At 39.9% G+C, this 20,990-nt stretch overlaps 1 protein-coding gene across 1 annotated transcript in view; it reads right to left on the minus strand.

Moving 5' to 3' along the window:
* Positions 1-5,722: 5,722 nt before the first annotated feature.
* The window catches only part of rpa1 (replication protein A1), a 57,445-nt gene continuing 42,177 nt past the window's right edge, over positions 5,723-20,990 (minus strand). The window contains exons 13-17 of the mRNA XM_052035547.1: positions 18,232-18,361; positions 15,655-15,831; positions 15,070-15,177; positions 10,895-10,981; positions 5,723-6,221 (exon numbers count right to left, since the gene is read on the minus strand). Coding sequence (XP_051891507.1) covers positions 6,108-6,221; positions 10,895-10,981; positions 15,070-15,177; positions 15,655-15,831; positions 18,232-18,361 — 616 coding nt within the window. The 3' untranslated portion in view covers positions 5,723-6,107. The remainder of the gene's footprint in view (positions 6,222-10,894; positions 10,982-15,069; positions 15,178-15,654; positions 15,832-18,231; positions 18,362-20,990) is intronic.

The raw sequence follows: 20,990 nt of genomic DNA on the forward strand, positions 1-20,990 counted from the left end.
AATGGATCAAAATTGTTAAGGCCCCAGCATTGATGCTTGTGGTAGGTTGACAAGCGGTAGCTGGTAGACTAAGAATGATTCATTTATCACAAGTTTTCTGTACAAAGCATTACTTTTTACATTACCCCTAATACCACAAGCTCTTATAGTCACAGAGAGATACAGCACGGAAACAGGCCCTTTGGGCAACAGATTCTGCATCAACCACCCATTTCATCAATCCCACATTCTCATCAACTCTCCCCAGATTCTACCACTCACCTTCACACTCGTCGCAATTTAGTGGCCAATTAAGCTACCAACCCTTTGGGTGAGAGGGGAAACAGAATATGAGAAGAAATTTCTTTAGCCAGAGGGTCGTGGATACAGCTGTGGAGGCCTGCTCATTGGGGGTGTTTAAGGAGGAGATTGATAGGTATCTAATTAGTCAGGGTATCAAGGGATATGGGGAAAAGGCCGGGAATTGGGGCTAGATGGGAATAGTTTAGCTCATGGTGAGGTAGCGGAGCAGACTCGATGGGCCGTATGGCCTACTTCTGCTCCTTTGTCTTGTGATCTTGTGAAACCAGAGCCCCTGGAGGAAACCCACACGGTTGTAGGGAAAATGTGCAAACTCCACACGGGCAGCACCCGATGTCAGGACTGAACCCGGGTCTCTTGTGCCGTGAGGTAGCAGCTCTACTTGCCGCGCTGTCCAAAGTCTTGCATGGTATCCTTTTAGTGATACATTAATGGATGCCTCAAGATCCAGATATGCCATGTGTACCAGCTCTCCTTTATCCACCTTGTTGATTATAAAGACTAATACATTTGTCAAGTACCATTTCCTTTTCATAAATCCTTTTGGTTCTGCTTAATTATATCATTATGTTCTAAATGCCCTGCTACTACCTCCTTAATAATAGATGCCGGCATCGCAAAGGCAATTATTTGAAAGCAAAAGCTCTAATACCTTTCTTTAAAGTCATTTTCCCACTTTTAGGTTTCACACAGAATTTGCTATTTCCTACTCCGATAGCAGAAGACAGGCTTCTGACATTGCTGTCTTGAACCAGCTGCAGAGGCAGGGGAATGGTTTATCCTTTCCAATTACTGGAAGCACCTGTCCCACCCACTACAGGAGATTAGGAATTCCATGCATCTGTGGACACTACTTTAAACAACAGATTTCATTGCCTCTGGACACGATGTACAATAACAAGACTAAAATCAAAAATAAAGTTCATGTACAGCAAATTTTGCTTTAAAGCATTATTGATCCACAACCTGTGCAGGTTATTTTCCGTTTATATAATTACAGATCTTTCCACTTCTTAAATTTAGATTCGAATTCTGCAGGGGTTGGGTACCTCAGACAGCACAAAAAGAAAGGTTTTAACCTTGTCCTGGAAATGATACAAAATAGGGAATTATTCCATTGTTCAAACATGACCATCTCACAATTATAAGAAATATTTCAAAGGCCTTAGCACCACACGAACATTTCAAGAATGATATCTTTTGCACAATACAGAGAGGAAATGTGATACATTCATACAAAAAAAAGTTAGATTACATATAGTCTCATAAGCTTGCAGTCACAGCGGTGGTAATATATTGATGGATCTCTTTGGGAGCAGTGCTGCAATAGATAGGGCATTGATATTATGATGGACTGCTGGGCGTCCAGCCATTAACTTACAGTAAGGCACAAAATTCTGTCCAAAATCAGTTATCTATTCAATTACTTATTGGCGGTGTAGTAACTTTGCAAGTAGAAAGAACAACAATGCTACAGGGAATATAGACTATATACCACAGCACTGCACCACCAACTCTGGTTGATTACTGACAGGGAAGGTGAAAAGAGGGGGCGGTGTGTAAAACCATCCAGGAACTTCTCTTGTATACATTCTGATCAGTTCAAAGCAACGCAGGCAGTTTGCAAGAACCAGAGTGATAAGAAAACAAACTTTAAAGTTATGTCAACCCAAAGATAGCCTACAATAGCTTTTAGATTAAAGTTTCTGGATTCTTTTGCACAGACCAGCACTTGCAAGTTAACAAAAGCAAAGGATTCAAAAGCAAAAAAACTGCAGATCCTTGAAAATTTAGGTCATGTAGTCTTAATGGGGGTAAATAAAAAAAGGAATATTTCAATTGAATGATCTTCCATCTAAAATATTAACTGCTTCTCTCTATCACCATTGCTTGATGTAGTTCCAGCATTTTCTGTTTATATCCATTACAGGAGGCTACACTACGTTAAAATAAATTCTCTTCCCATTTCATGTGAAGGGGGAAAATCCAAAATAAGGGACATAATTGGTTTACTTTCACATGTACTGAGGTACAGTGGAAAAACTGTGCATGCCATCTATACAGATCATTTCATTGCAACAGTGCATTTAGTACAAGGGGAAACAGTAACAGAATGCAGAATAAAGTGTTACGGTTAGAGAAAAGTGCAGTGCCAGCAGACAAGGCCAGAACGAGGTAGATTGTGAGGTCAAGAGTCCATCTTATCGTACTAAGGAACTGTTCAATAGTCTTATCACAGTGGGGTAGAAGCTGTCCTTGAGTCTGGTGGTACGTGCTTTCAGGCTTTTGTATCCTCTGTCCAACGGGAGAGGGGAGGAGAGAGAATGTCCGGGGTGGGTTATGTTGGCTGCTTTACCAAGGCAACGAGAAGTGTAGACAGAGCCCATGGAGGGGAGGCTGGTTTCCATGATGTGCTGTGTCCACAACTCTCTGCAGTTTCTTGCATACACGGGCAGAGCAGTTGCCATACCAAGCTGTGATGCATCCAGATAGGATGCTTTCTATGGTGCATTGATGAAAATTGGTGAGGGTCAAAGGTGACATGCCAAAATTCTTTAGGCTCCTAAGGACGTAGAGGCACTGGTGAGCTTTCTTGGCTGTGGCATCTATGTGGTTGGACTGGTACAGGTGATTGGACTGGTACAGGTGATTGGTGATATTCACTCTAAGCTTTCAACCCTCTTGACCTTAGCACTGTTTATGTAAATTATGCAAGTGTTGATAGGTTGGAACATCAGTGTGCAAACCAGTTGGGCTGAATGGCCTGTTTCTGTACTATAAATTCTATGTATTTCTATACCAGATCTTGCTGCAGAATTCAATGAAAACAGATTCCACATGCCAATTTCATAGCTGTTATGGAGTCCTAACCAAGTGGCACTCACGCTCAGGCAATGTCCCTCACCACCCAGGACATGCCCTCTTCTCGTTACTACCATCAGGGAGGAGGTACCCACACCCAACAATTCAGGAACAGCTTCTTCCTCTCCACCATCCATGATCCACAAACACTACCTCATTATTCCTTTTTTGCTGCTCTATTTTTGTAATTTACAGTTTATGTCTTTGCACTGTACTACTACTGCAAAACAAATTCCATGTCATGTGTCAGCGATAACAAACCTGATTCTGCTTATTCATCAGACCTACCTTATTTTAAATCACTTGTCACGGCACTTATCCTCTCACCGGAGATATGCACATTTCACAGCCACGCTGGATCCCAATTATGCACTTTCATTGAAATGGTAACAACTTTCCTCACAAGAAGTCTCCACTAGCATCTTAATAATAAATGCAAAACTTTTTAAATGGAGATGTCCAAATATGCCACTGACCATTCTCCAAACAAAAACACCCAGATAAAACCTGTGCATTAAATATGCAACAAAGAACAGTTTCTTTCACTGATTTCATCTGAAGGGCAAAGAACCACCTATGCCAGAAGTCCTGGAGGACAGAACTGGAAAATGCATCCATGTACAGCACATTCAACAACTGATCCTTCACAATAAAACTAAGTTTAGTACAGTCAATACATCACGGGTACATCCCTCCCCACCATCAGTAGTATCTACAGGAGGCGCTGCCTCAAGAAAGCAACATCCAAAGATCCCCACTATCCAGGCCATGCCATCTTCTCACAGATACCACCAGCCAGGAGGTACAAAACCAGATGAAGGGTCTCAACCCAAAACATCAACTATCCATTCCCCTCCACAGATGCTGCCTGACCCACCAAGCTCTTCCAGCATTTTATTTGTTGCTCGATTCTAGCATCTGCAGTCTTGTGTCAAGATTACGCTACACATGAAGGACAGGACTGATATTCTGAACCCCCAGAGCTAGATATCGAGCTGGTATTAACTAGGTGTTTTATTTTATTAGAGGTCCTCGACAATGGCAAAGATGCTGATCAGTATAACAGGAAAGTAAGAGAATTGATAATGAACTATCAGAACACAAGCAAGCAGTCAACACCTGAAGCTTGTTCCACCATTCAAGTAGAACATCATGACTTATTTCTAGACTTAATTCACTAGCCTTGGTCTTAAATATTCTTACATATATACTCATTTTGTACTTTTCCACTGCCTTTCATTTTTACATTATTCCCAACTGCTTCTTTAAGATTAAAACAGCAATAATGCATCCAATTTAAGTTAATATCGACAGAACCTTACATCAACCTTCAAAAGTGCCAAACTCAATTCTGAAACTTTAAAGAGTAAAAGGTTTTTATACAATTTTGGTATTTGCATCCCTGACCAGCATCTTAATATCTAATTTATTATTTGATTTCTAAAAAGGTCACATTAATTGGAAATCAATTTCACCATGGTTTTATTAGTACAAGGCAAATCTGTCAGTTAATAAAAAAAATGGGCCACTACAAGTTTTTAAGGTATCAAATTTAACGCCTTGGAAGTATTTGGACATACTTACTAGCAGATTATCCAAGAAACAGGGAAATCAACACAACTCAGGTTGAACTCTTGCAGACTTGCTTAAATTCAAAGGTAATCACATCAATCCCATACAGTGAACCCCAGGCGACACTTGATCCAAGTCTTGGTTGGCTTCAAGTTTTGATCTTTCTTGTATTAGGCAAAAAGATATCTTTATTAGTCACATGTACATCGAAACACAGTGAAATCCACCTTTTGCATAGAGTGTTCTGGGGGCAGCCCACAAGTGTCGCCACGCTTCCAGCGCCAACATAGCACACCCACAACTTCCTAACCCGTACGTCTTTGGAATGAGAGGGGAAACCGGAGCACCTGGAGGAAACCCATGCAGACACAGACTCAAGCTATCTGGTCATGAAATAGAATCAAACATGAAGTCTGCCTTGACAGATTTTCAGAATTAACTTTACTATCAGCTCTGATATTGATATTAATTAATTCCTCATCTAGATCAAAGGCAAAGCTAACTTTTTTTTTGGGGGGGGGGGGGGGTGGAAGAGAAAGAAAGTGGGCCAAGGGTACAAATCCTTTTTGTATTCTATACCATGTTGCAGGATCTAGCTTGAACTAGGTCAAATGCCGTGGCAGATAAACCCCACTGCAATATTCCCACTTTCAAGCGGCAACAAATAGTCTGTAACAAACTGTGGAACACTCTCCCAGCGTGGCACTGGACTGGAAATCTGATTATTTGCTCAGCTTTCTAGAGCGGCCTTGAAAACACAACTTTCTGATTCACTGAGCCACTGATAACACCAGAGAAAATAAAGCTGAATACAAACAAGAGAGCACAGGAAGATTGAGTAGGAAAGAACAAGTCAAACAGAAAATGTATTTTTGATGCCACAGGAAATCAGCTGTAAGCATTACAAAATAAGCTGTTGAACATCATTTTCATCACCAACTGCCATTTTGAAATAGGACCGTTCATACAAAAAACACTCAAATCTACGTTCTTTTGTCAATGTTTATTAGAATGCAGAACTGAAATAAGTTGTGCAAAATTTGAAAGCGGAAGGGGGACAATGGAGTTGGGGGGTGGGGTAAATAAATGGCTTTACTGTTCATCCTGTGATTACCTATAGTGGTAGGAAAGCCTATTTACACAGACACATATTCAGTCTCGTCATCTAGCACAAGTTGATCAGAATTCAACAGCTCTAGTTCTATAATCCACGCAGCCGGCATTTCCACGGTAACTCTGGAAATGCAGAACTCTGCAACTGATTCCAAATTAAAATAGTCTTCCATTTTCAAAGCCCGAAAGAATGTGTATTTAATTGAATATCTGAAGCACCCAGTTTCCACTGGCATTCATTCTTCACATCTACTCAGCATTCAGTAAGCTTGTGTAGCTGCATGTTTCCTAATATTCATTATCAGCCTCTTGCTGTACTCCTTATGGTCCACTGGTTTCACATCCATCATCGTCGCTTTGATGCGAGATTCATCCTGCAAATACGAACCAGAAACAATTAAAATCTATATCACAGACTTGCTCTCATTGCCTTATTATCATAGATCACCTCCAGTTGTTCAACTTGCATTAAAATCTTCTTAATGCCCTTAAAAGATAACAAGTAGTGGTGTTTTGTCTCACTCAATCTACTTCTAAAGAATGGCTACTGGTATAAAATGTCCTGGCAAGCTGCTACACTTTAACGAGTTGACCTAAATCACTACTTACCTTAAAGACTCATAATTTCAGCACTCTGACATATTCCTTTAAGGTTAAGGTTCTGCTGTATCCAAAAGCTGTGAAAAAGACTTGGCTCCTTCAAACATTTCTTGCTTAAAATCAGATGCCATTAATGCCTTCTGGACAGAGTCTCTGGTGGGCACAGGAACCAAGTCCATCCCTCCAACATCATTTGCTGCATTCAAGTAGCAATGTGGCATAATCAATGTGCTGGCTCTATTCTGTCATCTTCACCATACTGTACACATAATCACTAAAAACGAGACTTCATGCATAAGGACTGTGGAATAAAGCCTAGAACTGAAAGGTTATCAAATGCCCTCTCTGCTTGACCCTCAACTATAATCCAATTATTCACTCAGCCAGGGGTTGAGGTTTATAACAGTTCTGAAGAGAGGTTAATAACCTGAAACACTTTCCCACTCCACAGATGCTGCTGCTCCAGCTGAGTATATCAGGCAGCTTTAATATTTAGGAAGAACAAGTTCTAAACCTTGCACACCACTAACAGCAGTTTCCCACTAAATATTAAGGCTATTCTTGTCATTGTTTGGCCTGCAAGACTGATCCAAGTCCAAGTACATAGAGCTATTCTACAGTATTTCTCTATATAAACCCTCAGGAATCTTCTATGACTCAGCACTCTCTGTTTAAAAAAAAAACTAAATGAATGATTTTTTTAAACTCCCAAATACTACTAGACTCAATGACAAGTGACTGGCCAGAAAGAGGGATTTAAGGTCTGGTTTGTGGACATTTTCTTATCTAGGTTTTTAGCAAAGATACGTTCAGTAGGACCTATCACAGCCGGAAGGCGGCAGGCCAGGCTTACACCAATAAATAATACACGGGAGATACTTCATAAAAATAATTGTTTTATTAGTTAAACTGTCTCAAATCCCTAGAAGTAACTATACATTTTGCACGTCACAAAGTTCTCTACGCTGATGAAGAGACACACACACACACAAACTACTTGTATCATCCAAAGATATATATGCATGGCAGGATAGAAGTGCAGTAATCTGATAATCTGCTATTTGAATATTCAGGCATCCTGATGGCTCACCAGGTTGCTGTGCTCTCTTTCAACTCCAAGGCCCTGGTTCTCAAGCTACCTTTCAACTGACTGTGTTTGCTGGAAAAATTATAATATATAACATTTAAAAAAGTGCATCATTTGAGTATTAATAGGAATAACATCCAATACTCTGGAAAATCTGCCAGTCCAACATCCCCAAAGTCCCTAGAGTGCCAGATTATTGGAGTTTCACTGGACATGGAGGAACAGCAGACCAGTTTCAAAGGAAGGGGGACCGATCAGAGGGATTTAAAGAATTCTAGAGGGTAGATGCATGTTGATCAACAAAGCATCGGAGAAACAGCTGATCAGAGAAGCTAGCGGAGGCATAGAACTTGGTTAAAGCAGAGGCAAGTTAAATTGAGACCTCAGAAGGATTTGGAACTGATACATAAATAAATGAGCTGTAATGCAGGGCTCGAAGTGAGTAAAGATGTGGATGGTAGCAGCATTTAGAATGAGTTTATTGTATGGAGCTGGAAGCAGAGGGACTAGTTAGAACAGCATTAGAGAAACAATTTTGGTTTTAAGGGCATGGATTAGAGTCAAGGCTGCAAGTGAAAAGAGAGCAAGAGAGGAAAGGAAGAGGTATAGAAGCAGATCAGGCAACTTTTTAAAGGTTGTAAAAGGACATTGATTAAACAGATCTGGATAGAAAGCCAAGCTCTGAAATTATACAACAAGGTCCCAAATTAATGGGCTGAGCCCAAGAGAGTCATTTGGGATATGGATGCACTTAAGAATTGGCACATGTAGGAACTGACAGAATAGTGAAAGAGATGTTTTGATTCATCAAGTGCACTTGGAGAGCTGAGAAGCAGCCTTTGAATTAAAAGGACATAGAAAGTGAAGTGGACATCAACATAAACCTGGAAGCTATTTCATGCTATCGGGCATCCTGAAGCTGGCAGCACTAGTTTGAAGAGAAGAGACAGTAACAAAAGTGATTTCTTTCATCTACATCATAGCATTAGCACCATTCCAAATGGGATTAAAATGCACAGCATATCCCCAAGTTATTTTGACGGAATGTTATAGATATTAAAAATTGTTTCAATTAGCATCTAAAGGAGGGGCCAAACCTTTTAGTTTGTTCAACTGGAGGTGTTTTATAGTTAGCTCCCTGGAAATTCATTCTTACCGTGGTTGATTTAGTGTTAAGTTGGCCAGACAGCATCCATGGATGCTTTAAAACTGAAATGAACTGCCACTTAATATAAGTCTTTTTACACCACTCAAAACTCAGTTTCTACTTGGAGAAAGTTATTTTTTTTTTGCAGTTGTTATTAAAAAAAAAAGGCATGTTTATTAAATAGTTGCAAGCAAACAACATTTTTCAGTCTACTGTGGTGTCTTTTAATGTCAGGATGATCACTTGGGGGCACAATAAAACCAGAAAGGCAAAATTAGAATGGAGAATTTTCTGCTTGACTGCTCACTGTGCTATAGGCTGTCCGGTAACCTGGGTATGCCAAAATATTATGGACACAGGAGGGGGAAAAAAAAACCATGGAATCTAAAACAGAATAAATCAAGAATAAAAGCCTGAATGTGATACAGAGACCAAGGATGGAAACCTGGAGGTGACAAACTTATGGTGACAATGCAGGCAGGGGCGCAGAAAGCATAGCAAGATAAAACAAGTCATTATCAGTACAAGCAAGGACAAGACCTAGAAAAGGCAGCAGCACCTAGATGGACTGCAGAGAAGAGACACTGTACAAAGATTGAAAGATCAATGCAATTAACTACACTGGGAAGGTAAAAAAAAAATGTGGAGGGACAGCTGTAAACAAAAGTTTGAGGGTAGAGTGGAAAACAAATGGCAGAATCTCAACTTTTTAAATCAGCTGCTTCATTGAATGGTTCAATATTTGAGGTCAAATGTGAGAAATCTATTTCCTTTTAGACCAAGAAGCAGGCTGTTTTAAGTCTCATGTGCCAAACAATGAGATCACGACTGATCTTATAGCTTAACTGCTCGTTCTTGCACTCTTTCCAAATTATTCTGTTCACTTGGTATCCAAAAAACTCTTGATCACAGTTAGATATATTCATATCTACTGCCCTGAAGTAGAGAATGCTAAAAGGGACAAAATTTCAGTTCTAAACAGCTAACGTCTTATTCCAAGTCTCCACAAGTACTAGACTCACCATATCTACACTTTAAATATTTCATGTTTCACTGAGATCCTTCCCTATCTTTTGGTTAACTTCTGTTAAACTGCAATTTCAAGGACAGCTGCTGACACTAAACATTCATCAGGATTCTCCAGCAAAGTTAATGTAATCCAGCAGAAGATAGATTTCCCAGCAGGTGGTGGAAACTGCAGTTTAAAAAAAAACTTCCACAATAGCACAGCTTAAATTTTTTATTTTTTGCAGAACTACTTTCATATTTAATACTTCATACAAAAAATGGCCTTTTCAAATCCCATCATATCAGAGCTCACTCTTTCCATACAAGATGAACTGTGAAAGGGAGAGGGATGGGAGTAATTTATTCTGTTTGGAAGAATGAAGTGCTCATGATTCCGAGGGCCTTGATAGAGTAGATGCTGGGGTGCCGTTTCCTCTCACTGCAGAACTAGAGTCCGTACTGAGGGTAAAGTGCCATCCATCTAGGATTGAGATGAGTTTTTCTTCCCTACCCCACATACAGAGGCCCATGAACGTTGAATTCTCTACTCCAGAGGTTTATGGATGCCATATAGGGTATGCTCATACTAAGGGAATTAGGCAGAAGTATGGACAAGGTTGAAAAAAAAATCAACTTTTACTTGAACAGAGGAACAAGCTCGTGGGGCAATAAAAGTCTCCATCTGCTTCTAATGCTTATGCTGTTAAAAGGTGACAAGATACATCAGATATGATAGTGAGACTGTGCAAAGTAATCCTCAAGAAAACCAGGAGGGCACATAAACTAAAGTAAACAAGACTGGCTGTGGGCGAGTTGGAATTAATGGAAATTTAGACCTCCAGTTTGGTTTTGGAGTGACGTAGATCTCAGCAATGGAAATACTCAAGGAATTTGGGAAAGTGATGTCATACTTTAAAGGAGCTGGTAAAGGAGTTGAGTAGTCACCTTCCATAATCTAATTGTGGCACCAGGTGTTAAACAGAAGTACAATCTGGATTTGATTCAATTTGATGAAATGTCACAATTATCCCATGTCAATTGCTTGTAACCTCATCTGGGAAGTTAAAACATCAGACTTAAGCATCACGGGGCTCCTTTCATGCTATTTCTTCCAAAATTACTGACTATGCTGACCACAGTGAATTCTACTGAAAAAAATATCTTGTCAATGTTATTTAAAACTTACTCTAGATTGAGTCACTTACATTGTATGTTTCAAGTTTGACACGGATTCTGCAGGTGTAGGACCGGAAGTTTGCATTCTGGAAAATTTCTTCAAAGGCTTGTTCATTCTATAATAAAAACAAAAACAGTACAACAAAATTAAATCGTAAAAGCTTAATAATATTGCCAATCCAAGGAATGCCATTTCAGATAACAACTAACCCCCTGTACATTGGTCAGGAAGGTAACCAATTAATCATTTTTGAAGATCGCGGGTAGGATGACCAAGTCCCATCACTACGAGCTTTACTTTTGTTAAGGTGACATTCCAAGACTCCATAGTACTAGAGGTGGGGTCGGGGGGTGGTGGTGGGGGAACTAAGGAAAAAAACCAGGTACATCTTGCAAATCCTCTCTTGATCTGTTCAAAAACTGCAGGAATCTACAAGGGCCAACTGCCCATCCTCCCAAGACAGGCTATTTTTATGCACTGTTAGAAAGACTCCAACCTCAGCCCCAAACCAGAAAACCCATCACCAAGCAGCTGGAAATGCTTCTCCTGCACCCACTACAATGCAATCATATTTCACTTTAATTGTGTTTTATTTATTACCTTGTCATTTCTGCCTCGTTGGTTTTGTATTTATACGAGCATGAGTGCTGAATGCAGAAACTATAACTCAAGATCACACTGACACCCGTTATTCCACACAGTAATGCTACTGAGCTAAAAAAAAATCTAACTATTTTCCTGGACGTCAGAAAACATTACTGAATATTTTTTTCTGATTGTTCAAATAAATGAAGGAAATGCATTATCTAACTAGAAAACTTCACCCACGTAAATTTCTTTCCAGTTTAACTTGGCTATAAACGTAACTCACAAGCTAGCAAGCAGTATGAATTTCTGTCAATTTCAAATCAATAGCTGTTTTCTTATCTTGAATCTTTTCTAACCCATTACATCTCTTTCTATCCTTGCATTGCAAAGACACACCTGGACAGACCACAAACCCAGGATAATCCTCTAAAAGCAAAAAGGACAAATTTCAAAAATGCAAAATAGAAAGTTGCCTTGAAAATAACAACACAAGTTGATATATGTGCAGGAAGGAAATCACACGAGTCTGCAACTGTTCAAGCAATATTCACTCTGCGAGACAATCCAAAACTAGGCTAAGTTATAAAACAAGAATCCAGGATATTGAAAATGTTAAAGCTGGCCATCATGTGAAAGGGAAAGAGAAGGAACCTTTTGTTAGGACTACCTTGAATATACTCATTTTACAAGTTGTTCATCTATCAGTGCTTCAATTTTCATTTACTTTTATAGTTTTTAAGAATTCAGCAGAAGGAGTGTTCTTAGACACTAAGAGAGAATTAGGCTGCAGACACAATAGAGTTAGCGAGGAAGAAAGTACCAAGAATGAACACCATTTCACTGGAGGCACAGTATATTTTATGTACTGTAAGCCTGGCATCAGTGCCGCATTTGTATACTCTGAGCCTTAAAAGGACTAAGCTGTAAAGATCAAGCAATATTGTTTTATTTGCACTGGTTTGCCATGTTTGAATTTCATGGGCTTAGAAGATTAGAGGGGTCTGCTCCCAGGAGGCAAAAGTAAACCTGAAAGAAAATGGCTGACAGTGTTTGCAATCTGACTGTACCACTTTTAACCCTGGCCCCTCCTCACTGATAAAGTCTCATTTAGGATATAAATATCCTTTATCATTAGCATCTTGAAAAGTGTGCAAATTGATAAGTAAATAATTTATGTTCCAATGAAAGGTCATTGACCCGAAAAATTTACTTGTTTCTCTTTGTGGATGCTGCCCATCATGTTGAGTAACCCCAGCATGTATATGGCATCTGATGCTCCATGGAATTCAACCAATAATCCAAAGACAAAAGTTAGGAGGAAGCAATAAAAGGATAATGAAGACACGAGACTGCAGATGCTGGGAATCTGGAGCCACACCCAAAAAGCTGGAGAAACTCAGCAGGTCAGCCAGCATCTATGGATGGAAATGGACAGTTGACATTTCAGGTCAAGATCCTTCATCTGGACTGGAAAGAGAGGAGATAGCCCATATAAAAAGGTGGTGGGGGAAGAAAGAGAGGAGAAGAGGTGAAGCAAAATGATAGATGGATCCAGTTGAGGGGGAAGATAGGCAGGTGGGGTAGGGGGAGAGTGAGAATGATACAAAAAGCTGAGATGTGATAGGTGGAAGTGATAAAGGGCTGAAGATGGAATCTGATTGGAGAGGACAGTAGACTATGGAGTAAAAAGGGGAGGAGGAGGAGAGGAGTGGAACCAGGAGGAGGAATGTGGGTGATGGGCAGATGGAGGGGGCAGAGGAAGGGAGTGGTTACCAGAAGTTAGAAGTCGATGTTCACACCATCACATTGGAGACTACTAAGGCAGATTACGTGGTGTTGTTCCTCTAATCTGCGTCTAACCTCAACATGGCAGTAGAAGTTACAGTAGAGGAGGCCGTGGACAGATGCGTCAGTGTGGGAATGAGAAGTGGAATTAAGATGGCTGGCCACCGGGAGACCCTGGCAGATATGGGGAACAGAGTGGAGGTGCTCGACAAAATGAAAAGGATAATGAATTCATGTTGATAGATAGCAATATGGTGTTGAGATTAAGCAGCTTAGAAATGTTCAACTATAACTGATGCTCAAGTATTAACCAGATGTCCCAGCTAAATTACTGCCTTAAATATACAAAGTACACAGCTTTTAATATACGAACACATGTGAATCTCTACATTGTCTTGGAGTAAGACGATAAGATACAGAAGCAGAATTAGGCCATTTGACCCATCGAGCCTGCTCCGCCATTCGATCTTGGCTGATTTATTTTTCCCTCTCAACCCCATTCTCCTGCCTTCTCCTCGTAACCTTTGACGCCCTTACTAATCAGGAACCCATCAACCTCTGCTTTAAATATACCCAATGACTTGGCCTCCACAGCTGTCTGTGGCAATGAATTCCAGATTCACCACCCTCTGGCTAAAGAAATTCCTCCTCATCTCTGTTCTAAAGGGACGTCCTTCTATTCTGAGGCTGTGCCCTCTGGTCCTCGACTCTCCCACGACTGGAAACATCCTCTCCATGTTCACTCTATCCAGGCCTGTCACTTTTCAGAATGTTTCAATGAGATTCCACCCCCTCCCCCCACCCCAATCCTTCTAAACTCCAGCAAGTACAGACCCAGAGCCATCAAATGCTCACGTTAACCCTTTCATTCCTGGGATCATTTGCGTAAACCTCCTCTGGACCTGCTCCAACACCAGCACTTCCTTCTTTGGATATGGGGCCCAAAACAACTCACAATACTCCAAATGTAGTCTGACCAACGCCTTATGAAGCCTCAGCATTACATCCTTGCTTTTAGATTCTAGTTCTCTTGAAATGAACGCTAACCTGTATTTGCCTTCCTTACTGCCAACTCAACCTGCAAGTTAACCTTTAGGGAATCCTGCACTAGGACTCAAGTCCCTTTGCACCTCCGATTTCTAAATTCTCTCCCCACTTAGAAAATAGTCTACGCCTTTATTCCTTCTACCAAAGTGCATGACTGTACACCTCCCTATGCTGTATTTCATCTGCCACTTCTTTGCCCATTCTCCCAACCTATCAGAGTCCTTCTGCAGACTCCCTGCTTCCTCACCACCTGCCCCTCCACCTATCTTTGCATCATCCGTCAACTTGGCCACAAAGCTATCAATTCAGTCATCCAGACCATTAACAGATAACGTGAAAAGTAGCAGACACAACACTGACCCCTGCGGAACACTACTAGTTACCGGCAGCCAATCATAAAGGCCCCCCTTTATTCCTATGCTTTGCTTTTTGGCAGGTTGTTTGAATGTTGAGCAATTGTTGCTAATTCACCCCTATTTACAAAATTTCCACATGCAGTGGCCAGATTTCAATAAATCATAACTTTTGAAGCATTCAAAAACTGCAGGGACAAATCTGGACAAAAGCATGAGATGCCAAAAACAAGAATTTTTATCCAATAACTCCAACTCCATTTTCAGTACTGGTACTCTGTCTTGGGAATGGGTAGCTAGCATAAAACAGCACGTTATCGGTTTCTTCAGAAGAGAGGAACAAAAGATGCCAAAGGAAAAGTTGATATTCAGCTGTTGCAGCCCAAATAGTAAAACTGAAATATATTTAAGCAAGCTAATAAATACTCACCGAGTCCTTCAACTCTCCAAGATAATTGGCATTCTGCCCAAGAATTGCCTCGCCTGTCTCCTGGAAACACGTTACCCACTGATTTTCTCCAAAGTCTGCGAGGTTTACCTTGAGGACATAATTGAAGACTGATTTACATGTAAAAAGTCACTTGATATTTTAAAATCCTTCCAGGGCAAAATTTTTCAAATCAAACTTTAGATAACATTTCATGTTTATCAGAAATTCTAAATAATTTAAACAATGTTAAGAAAAATAGCCAAAAAAGATCCCATCTGTAACTGTAAACTCTTGCACCAACTTGCAGCACTAGTTCTACCAGTCCAACAAAACTACATGGCACATGTAAGAGTGCTCAACTGTTATCTGTATAGGGCACTTCTATCCTACAGCTCTGAAGTGACAGTAAAATCAGTGAGCTTCTTATACTCTGCTTGATAAGCTACTCTTTCAATTCTATATACTCACCACAATGGAAAGACTGTAAACGTTCTGAACCATAAGATGCTGAATGCTGTGCAAGAATAAAGTTATTTACCAAGAGTAGAAACTAAGTTTTCAACTATGTACTCAGGGTATACTTACTGACAAGATCATTCGATATTTGAAGTTGGAGAACTCGCGATCACACTTCTCACACCTATAAAGGCCATTCTGTTGATCCACAACCTTCTTATTGCAATCAGCAGTGGGGCATGCCTGGTACATACAGTTTTCCTTCCTTAGATACACAATGGTACCTACAGTCGTGTAATAATCAGGCTGCAGAAAAGATGTTATTCGAGAAAAAGATTATTAGAGCAGAAATGACCAATTGATAAAGTATGCCACACTACAAAACGCTTGTGTGCCAATTTTCATGTCATCATGAACAATAGGATATACACACTTCCAAAGGACTATCAAGGTGCAAAAGTTGGAAGCAGCAGTCAATTCAAGTTGTGAACAATAAGGCAAACTTGATTAGCAGCACTGGATTCTAACTCGAGCAGTACTATATGTGCTCAGTGGCTTTATCCTTGCAGAGCTTTTCCTTTCACTTCATTTCTTTCAAAAAAATCTCATTTCCACTTTCTCCAGAGCAGCTGAGATGAATAAACACAATTGCCTCATGCAGTTATTATCCATAAATCTGTTGCAAGGTGTGCTGCATGGTTTGAAAAAATTTCAGATTTATCCCCTCCGAAAAGCACAACTACAATAAATATCTTCCTCAAAATAAACCAATCCAAGTAAAGAGTTCAGAGGTGGAGGTGCACAGCATAAAAAGAGCAATAACATTACACCTACATGGATTTCCTATCTATAAAACTACTTCCTGCAACCCCATCACTTAGCCTGCACTTGCATCAAACTTCATCCATTATTAATGCCAATGTCTACAATTATTGCAGAGAAACAAATAAAGTTGTCAGTCTGCAATTTAACAGACTTCAATAAATCACACTGTAGTACCCTTCCCCAATAATTTACTGAATATATTAAAATGTCTATATTTGCCACTTATCCCTTGGTAACTGAAACTTTAATGTCCTAAATAAGAGTTTACCGAGATAAAAACAATACTTAATCCAATGAATGGTTTGAGCCTTTTAATGCCTTGATAAAAATTATCTTTGTAGTAGCCTCTCCCAAAAGCTTAAGCAATGGCCTGATTTTTGTGCAAAGGCAAAACCCACATAAAAGGTACACAATGCAACCCGAGCATGTTACTATTCCATAACTGAGCATGCAAAATAGTTTTCTTTAGCTTCTATTAGTTTATGCTTAATTACTTCACAATTATCTGGAATAAAGCTGGATAACAAATTAAGACTTTATTTGGAGAAAAAGTTTAATGGAAATAGGTGGAGTAGGCAGTAGTAAAAGCTACCAAATATACTTCTACAACTTTTATTTTGCGTTCTATAAACTTCAGAAAGTGCATTAGCTGAGAAAGTGAGCCAAAGTGCTGATGAGAGCCAGAGGCAAAGTATGACATGCTGCAGTAACAAACAACTGTCTTCCAAATTATAAATTAGTTGAATTTTGAAGCAACTGTTAAATCACCTTGGTTACGTTGAGAATATGAAAATATCTAGTTATCAAAAGCAGACGTGCATAACAACTTGCATCAGAGTTCACTCTACCCCCTTCTCCCTAAAATGAAAGCTGAACCTTGAACGTTAAAATTCTCAGTTTAGATTTTCAACCAAACATATGTAAGTTTATCAAACAGCTGTCAGATCACAAGACACAGATAGACAGGAACCAATTATGACAAACAACCTTCCTTAGAATATCATGCTAAGAGATGTAGGAATCCTGCATCAGGTGCTGTTGTATGGATAATGCTTCTCAACTGGATTATCGAATGACAAGAAGTCATCGTGAATCAGATACCACATCCATTACAAGTTATGCAAAACCTCAGGTTTGTTTCCCCACAAAGATCTCCTCCGTGATACCAATGCTGCAAAAATTGACCAACCATGAACTCTCAAGGTAGTTTCAGTTCTACAAAAGTGCAAGCCTGCTCTCCAGTGCAGTCTAACCACATCATCCTTTACCCAGCTTTGCCAAATACCAACAGACCTAACACCGGCTGGTGCATCATCACATCATCTTATGGCACGTACCACAGGTTCTTAAACAAGGATGCAAGACTGATCAGATGCAGTAAGCTTAAGAACCTTCTAGCATTTTCTTATGGGATATCCCAATACTAGTTTACAACTGATCTGGGAAAACTCGAGTTTGATCACAGCCTGCACAGAAATCACCACCAGTTATTTTTGTAGATGGATGGAAAAAGAAAAGCAGATCAAGGAAACGATGGTTCAGTAGGACTACAAAGTTCTTCAGACAAACGGATTGCAAGACTCCAAACTGTCACTTGGGCAAGACAATAATGTGCATTGGCATGAATAGAAATTAATTTCAAAAACGAGTTTAGCATACAGAAGGGAAAGGCACAAGAAAAGTTGAAGGGAGAGAAAGAAAAAAAAATAGTGGGATAATAGTTATCTGGTGTAGCACAAGCATTGAATAAGTCACACAATTCTCTACAAGTTCTCAGCATGGAACTGTTATACAGAGTAATTTGATGATCATGGAACATTTGGATTTACCATTGTGTCTAGTTGGGGCTCATGTCAACAATTAGCCCATCTTTGAACTCACCTTATCTCCATGACCCAAATTTTCATTTTTAACTTCAAGCAGCACTTTCCAGTTTGTGTTTCCTCCAACGGAACCACCCTTTGCATCAGAAATAGATGTTCCTTCCATCACCTGGCCCTCAGTATCAAACCTGCATGACAAACATAACATATATGAATGCTCACATCGAATCCAATGAGTGCCAGACATAGATATTAAACTGAAATAAACTTGGTTGAAAGGGTTGCAAAATGCTGGTAGCAACCAATGATAATATTTCAGGCTAATGATGATATTTAAAGTAGAGATGAAACAAAATACTGGGTTACAACAACGCAAGATTTGACTCAATCTGCTGCAAGAACTCAACAGGTTGAGCAGCATCTGTGGGAGGAAAAGAATTAATCAAAATTTCAGGTCAAAACCCTGCATCGGGACTGAGGGTGGAGAGGCCAGATGGCCAGTATAAAAAGAGGGTGGTGAGAAATGGTTCGAGGCGATTGGTGAGACTTGGCTGTTGACCACCAAGAGATTTTTCAGAAACGGGTGGACATAAGTGTAGCTGCATTTCTCTTGCTTTTCAAACAGCTTACTATCAGAAACCTAACAAGTAGCAGCTGGAGTATTCCATACAGCCCTCAAGTCTGTTGCACCATTCAGTAAGATCACGGTAGCATCCCAAACCCACCATCCTCCCTTGGTATCCAGGAATCTATCTCAGCCCTGAATACATTGAGCATTCAAACATTCTGAAGGTTCTGGGTAGAGGAATTTTAAAGATTTGTAACCTTAACAGATCACCCCACAGTCCTTCAAGTTCCAGCATGCAAAGGAAAAACCTCTCATTCCAGGAATCAATCTTGAGAGCCCATGCTGGACTGACTGCATGGTAAGTTTAATCTACTACATGTGGGGCCAACAGCAATTGACATGACCAGATGACGCGGAGAAACTCAGGGAAAAAATAACACTTTTCTTACCAATTTTCTCCATTCCCTATGGCATCGAGTCTTTAATGCAACATGTCTCCACAGGCGCTAGTATCCTACAGGCACTTTGTCTAACCAGCATTCATGAGTAAGTCTAGTCATTAAAGGCCTATATGACACTGTCAGCTGCTCAATTCAGTTCTCTGTTCACACCCATACCTTCAGACATGCAATAAATAGAAAGTAGAACTGGAATCTTGGGAATTCCTCCCCCCCAGTCTAACCCAGGAATATTCATGCCAGAGGGGAGAGGGAAGAACATGATCGAGAGCGAGACGAGAGAAAAAAAGAACAAGAGAGGGAAAGAGGAAAAGAAAAAGAAAAATCAGTGCAAGCTTGAGGCGAATTTTATAAAAACTCCTTTTACAGATTCAAATGAGTTTGTCAGCACACACATCCTCAGAGAACTGGATGTTTTGATTCAATATATTAGATGATGGTAGATAAAAAGCAGCCTTTTATCAATGGGTACCAGCGCATGAAGTCAGGCAAGGTGGCACAATGCAAGTCTCATTGATCGTCACCCAAATCCCAGGAGTCCACAACACAAAACTGCCCACAGGTCAGCAGTAATCTCCTCAGAGCTAGTTAGGTTTGACTGTTGCAGAAAACAAAAGAACACCTGGCAATGCTCACTACGAGCAGTCAGTCATGCATTTATGGAGCTGTGTCCTCGATTCAGACTGGGTAATACCTGATCCAGGAGTGCAGCAAGCAGCAAGTCGATAAGTCAAAAGTGAAAATCTACCACCACTGCCTTACAAATAATATTAAGTTAAAATCAAAACATTATATTAAGCTGCCTTAATCAACTTAATTAGCATTTGATCTACAAATGCATGATCTTTGTGCTTCATTCCAAGACAAGTCTTAGAAAAAGGCCATCAGGAATGAACACAGCTTGGTGCCAACAGTATTAATAAAGCTGCTCGAACCTTTCACAATCTCACATTTATGTTCAGTAAAGCTGGGTTCACATTAGGGTCATCCAAATTTTGAACTGTCTGGCTCCAAAATATTAATGGACCCTTTAAGTGCAATTTCCCAAATATGACAGCATCATTTTAAGATACTTCTGCATTTGATTACCATGTCTACATCTATCAATATAATGCATTATACAAATTGAAAACAATTTTCCTACCCCCACTGTTGCATACAAGCAATTGAAAAACAAGCTAGTGTCATGTGCCTGCAAGATGAATTATTGATAGGAAACTACAAGAAAGATTTTCACTATTGACACCAACTGCTATTTGGAGACATTTTTCATAGACTTACTGGCAAGACAAATGGGCCTACTGTAGATTAACAAACATCTAATCCAAAACTGTTTCAGATTATTAAATCAATTCCCTTTACTTATTGTTTAAAGCTGTAAAATTTGCTGCAAAATTCAACAACCTTGCTCTTTAAAAAAAAAATTCCCAGTGCTTTTCACTCTGAAATAAGGGAGGCAAATTTCTGTGTTTGTTGGCTTGCTGTCATTTATAAAATCAGCTCCTGAGGGCAAAGGTAAAGGGCCAGCAAGGCAAGTGCAAGGTCTTTGAATTGGAAGAAGAGTTTTTGAATATTGTTAAGGCACAGGTAGATAGGTTCTTGATAAGCAATGTGGTGAAAGGTTAGATGAGAAAGTAGAGCTGGTTACAATTGGATCAGCCACAGACTTACTGAATGGCAAGCAGGCTTAAAGGGCTGAGTGGCCTACTCCTTATTCATATGCACACAACTTGAAAACCAAATCTCCAGGAAAACAATTTAGTTAAAGCTGCTTTAGCAACAAATGTACAA

Source organism: Pristis pectinata, chromosome 21, assembly GCF_009764475.1.
Source record: "Pristis pectinata isolate sPriPec2 chromosome 21, sPriPec2.1.pri, whole genome shotgun sequence".
Lineage (NCBI taxonomy): Eukaryota > Metazoa > Chordata > Chondrichthyes > Rhinopristiformes > Pristidae > Pristis > Pristis pectinata.